Genomic DNA, 3,513 nt, shown 5'->3' with positions numbered 1-3,513 from the left:
GAGAGGGAGAGAGGGAGAGAGGGAGAGAGGGAGAGAGGGAATGAATTCCCAAACTGGGGGAATAGCTCAGTGGTGGAGCCCTTGCCTTGGGTTTAATTCATTTTTTAAAAGATTTATTTATTTATTTTATGCATATGAGTACACCACCATTGCTCTCTTTGGACACACCAGAAGAGGGCACCAAACCCCATTCCAGATGGTTATGAGCCACCATGTGGTTGCTGGGAACTGAACTCAGGACCTCTGGAAGAGCAGTCAGTGCTCTTAACTGCTGAGCCATCTCTCTAGCCCGGATTTAATTCTTGGCACCACAAAATCCCAACACTGGAGAGACTGAGGCAGGAGGATGGTTTAGGGCCAGCTCACTAGCTTGATGTACATAATGTCTCAAAGTAAACCTAGGACTGGGACCAGTAAGACGGCTCAGTAGGTGAAGGTGCACACTGCCAAGGCTGATGTGACCTGAGTCAGATCTCCAAGGTAGAAGCAGAAGAAAACTCCCGTGCCCTGTTTTCTGACCTTTACACAAACACTCACTGTGGCAAGTACACACCCCACACATATGCAGACACACTCAAGACACCCTGAATAGCTATGAATAAATAAATGCAAAAATACAAGTATATTTTTTCTTCTTTGTCTTTGGAGGCAGGGTCTCTCTATGTGGTCCTGGCTGTTTTGGAGCTTGCTATGTAGAGCAGGTTGGCCTTGAACTCACAAGAGATCCTCCTGCCTCTGCCTCCCCAGTGCTGAGATTAAACATATGTACCATCATGCCTGGCGCCATGAATTTTTTTTTTTAAATCACCTAGGCTGGGGATGTTGTTCTGTGGTAGAACACTTTTCTGGCATGCATGAGACCGTGGGTTTGATTCTCGCTATTGCAAAATATACCACCACCAAAACCTTCATAAGATCAAAGACGCTCCATTAGTGATAAGGAGTAACGAATATATGTATAAATAATATACACATATGCCCGGGCTTCTGCCGCACAACACCTGTCTCCCCTTGAACTTGCTCCAGCCAGCCTTTATCTCTGTTGCTTCTCCTTGACCAAACACAATCTCTAAAAGTTAACAGTTCATTCTTGATGTGTCTGTCACCCACAAATGGCCTTCCCAAGTGAGCAAGGCAGGGTGCCCTGGCAGAGAATCCAGGTCCCCCCACACTGATACCCCTAGAAAAGATGACATTGCTAGAGAAAATGGCTCTAGATGCCCCTAGTCCTCAGGGGTAGGTATCTAGGGGACTCCTGGAAGAAAGTGGAAGCTTCCTGAAGCCGGACAGCAGCTGACTTCTACCCACTGAGACCCACCTCGTGCCCACCTTGTGAGGTGTGTTGATCACGGCGATGTTGTAGCCATACTGGAAGACTGAGCCAAAGGCCGCACTTAGGGTAGTCAGGACTAGTGTGGGCTGCAGGCGCTGAACCAGAGAGTTGCAAGGTCAAAGACTCTGTAGGGTTGGCTCCTGTCACTTCTAGGATTGGGGTGGGGTGAGGGTGGCCAGGCCTCCACTTCCTCATTAGGTGGAAAGGGAGGTCTGGCTGGGAGCAGGCTATAATCCTGGAAGGAGGAGGAGGGGGCTGTCTGGGAAGGTGACCCAAGCAGGTGTTATCCTGTTTCTAGGGACACGTTTTTCCTGCCTTTGACCTTGAAGGTGTAGGGTTATGAAGAGGTTGTATCTGGCGTCCCCAAGCTTCATGGGAGCATGCTTAAGTCTGAGCCAAGGGGCTTGGGTGTGGCATTCCCTCTGTGACCATCTGGGTAGGTGCTCTCCCAAACCCTCCTTGATAGATTGATTCCAGGGCCCTCATCTGCGTACATAGGTTTCCAGCTTGGTGGCAGAGGCAGTTTCCAGAATTGGTACTTACCGCTTCCGTGTATGGCAAGGGCAGAGGTGTCCCTATCTCTTTGTTCTCCATCCTTATTCAGGTAGGCGCACAGGTGTGCTGTGCCTCTCCGATGCTACGGGGCCCTGCTCTGCCGGCTGCCCTGCTGGGTCTACTGTTTCCCTGAGGTTGGCCTCCCATATGATCCTTTTGCCCTCTGGACCTTGATGGCTTTCTGCACGAGACCATTCTTCTCTGCAGCTGATAAGATATGTGTTGTTGCTTTGCCAGTGGCATCCATGCGAGGGGTGGGTACCTCTTTGTTCTCCTACAACTTCCATCCAGCAGCCTCCCTGGAGGGGAAAGGGCACTGGTTGGTCCCCTGAAATGAGTTCTGGACAACAAGGCAAGCTGCAGCTTTGACCTTCTCTTGGGCTTTTCCTATAGATGTGCCTTCTTTGTGCACTGACTAACTCTCTAAGTGGGGGAAAGAACTCCAGTTGTTTTCTAGTGCAACTTTGCTGGCCATGGGGGCAAACACCTATAGTCTCAGCACTTGGGGGTCAGGAACAGGAGGATCATGGGTTTGAAATTAGTCCAGGAAACACAAGACCTCATGTAAAACAAAACAAAACAAAACAACAATACCAAAAACCAAACCACGGGCTGAGGAGGGGGCTCTGTGGCAATCAGCTGTTTGATGTGTAGAAGATTCTGGGTTCCATGCTTGGTATTGTAAAACAAGATAAAAAGGCAACCTTGATAATTTTATACTTATAATTAATTTATTATTATTACATCATTATTATTGCTGTGCACGTGCAGGGCTATGCATGTGTCACAGTTCACATGTGGAGGTCAGAGGACAGCTTGCAGGAGTCAGTTCTCTCCTACCATGTGAGTCACTGGGATTGGACTCTGATCGTCAGGACTGGTAGCAAGCGTCTTTTCCAGCGGAGCCATCGCATGGGCCTTCTGTGTTTTGTTATTTTTTTCTGTGTGCATTAGTTACTTCCCCGTTGCTGTGATAAAAACACCAGGACCAAAGGCGACTAACTTAAAGAAGAGAGAGTTTATTTTGGCTGATGGTTCCAGCGAGGTTGAGTCCATCAGTGGCGGGAGGCAGCGAGTGGCAGGCAGCTGGAGCAGGAAGCCGAGAACTCACATATTTAACAGCAAGCACAGAGCAGAGAGAGCAAATTAGAAGTAGGATAAGGATAGATAAAAGTCACAGCCCCACTCACAGTGACAGCTGCACCACCCAGACCTTCCCAAACTGCTCCCCCCAACTGGGAATCAAGTGTTCAAATACCAGAGCCATGGCGACATTTCTCATTTAAAACACCATCGGGTGTGTGTGTGTGTGTGTGTGTGTGTGAGAGAGAGAGAGAGAGAGAGAGAGAGAGAGAGAGAGAGAGAAAGAGAGAAAGAGAGAAAGAGAGAGAGAGAAGTGTGTGACTGCGCATGAGGAGATCACAGGGCAGCTTTAAAACATGGTCTATTACTGTTTAACGCTGCATGTGCTAGGTTAGGGGCAGCTAGCTTCTGGGGATTCTCTTGCCTCTGCCTCCCATCTTTACATACATGATTGTAGTGGGGTGGGGTTCTGATGCTTTGATTGGGAGTCTGCATTTGAATACTGAAGGTCCTGTTCCCGAATTGGTTCTTGGTCAATCAAT

At 48.6% G+C, this 3,513-nt stretch overlaps 1 protein-coding gene across 2 annotated transcripts in view; it reads right to left on the bottom strand.

Moving 5' to 3' along the window:
* Slc2a7 (solute carrier family 2 member 7) overlaps window positions 1–2,011 on the bottom strand; it is a 20,700-nt gene extending 18,689 nt beyond the window's left edge. The window contains exons 1-2 of one of the 2 annotated variants that reach the window (XM_021161377.2): window positions 1,877–2,011; window positions 1,319–1,428 (exon numbers count right to left, since the gene is read on the bottom strand). In XM_021161377.2, coding sequence (XP_021017036.1) covers window positions 1,319–1,428; window positions 1,877–1,927 — 161 coding nt within the window. In that variant the 5' untranslated portion in view covers window positions 1,928–2,011. The remainder of the gene's footprint in view (window positions 1–1,318; window positions 1,429–1,876) is intronic. The other variant, XM_021161378.2, reaches the window with a different exon arrangement.
* Between the last annotated feature and the right edge of the window lie 1,502 nt (window positions 2,012–3,513).

The sequence above is a fragment of the Mus caroli genome, chromosome 4, assembly GCF_900094665.2.
Source record: "Mus caroli chromosome 4, CAROLI_EIJ_v1.1, whole genome shotgun sequence".
NCBI classification, from domain to species: domain Eukaryota; kingdom Metazoa; phylum Chordata; class Mammalia; order Rodentia; family Muridae; genus Mus; species Mus caroli.
This window is presented reverse-complemented; position numbering and strand designations above follow the sequence as displayed.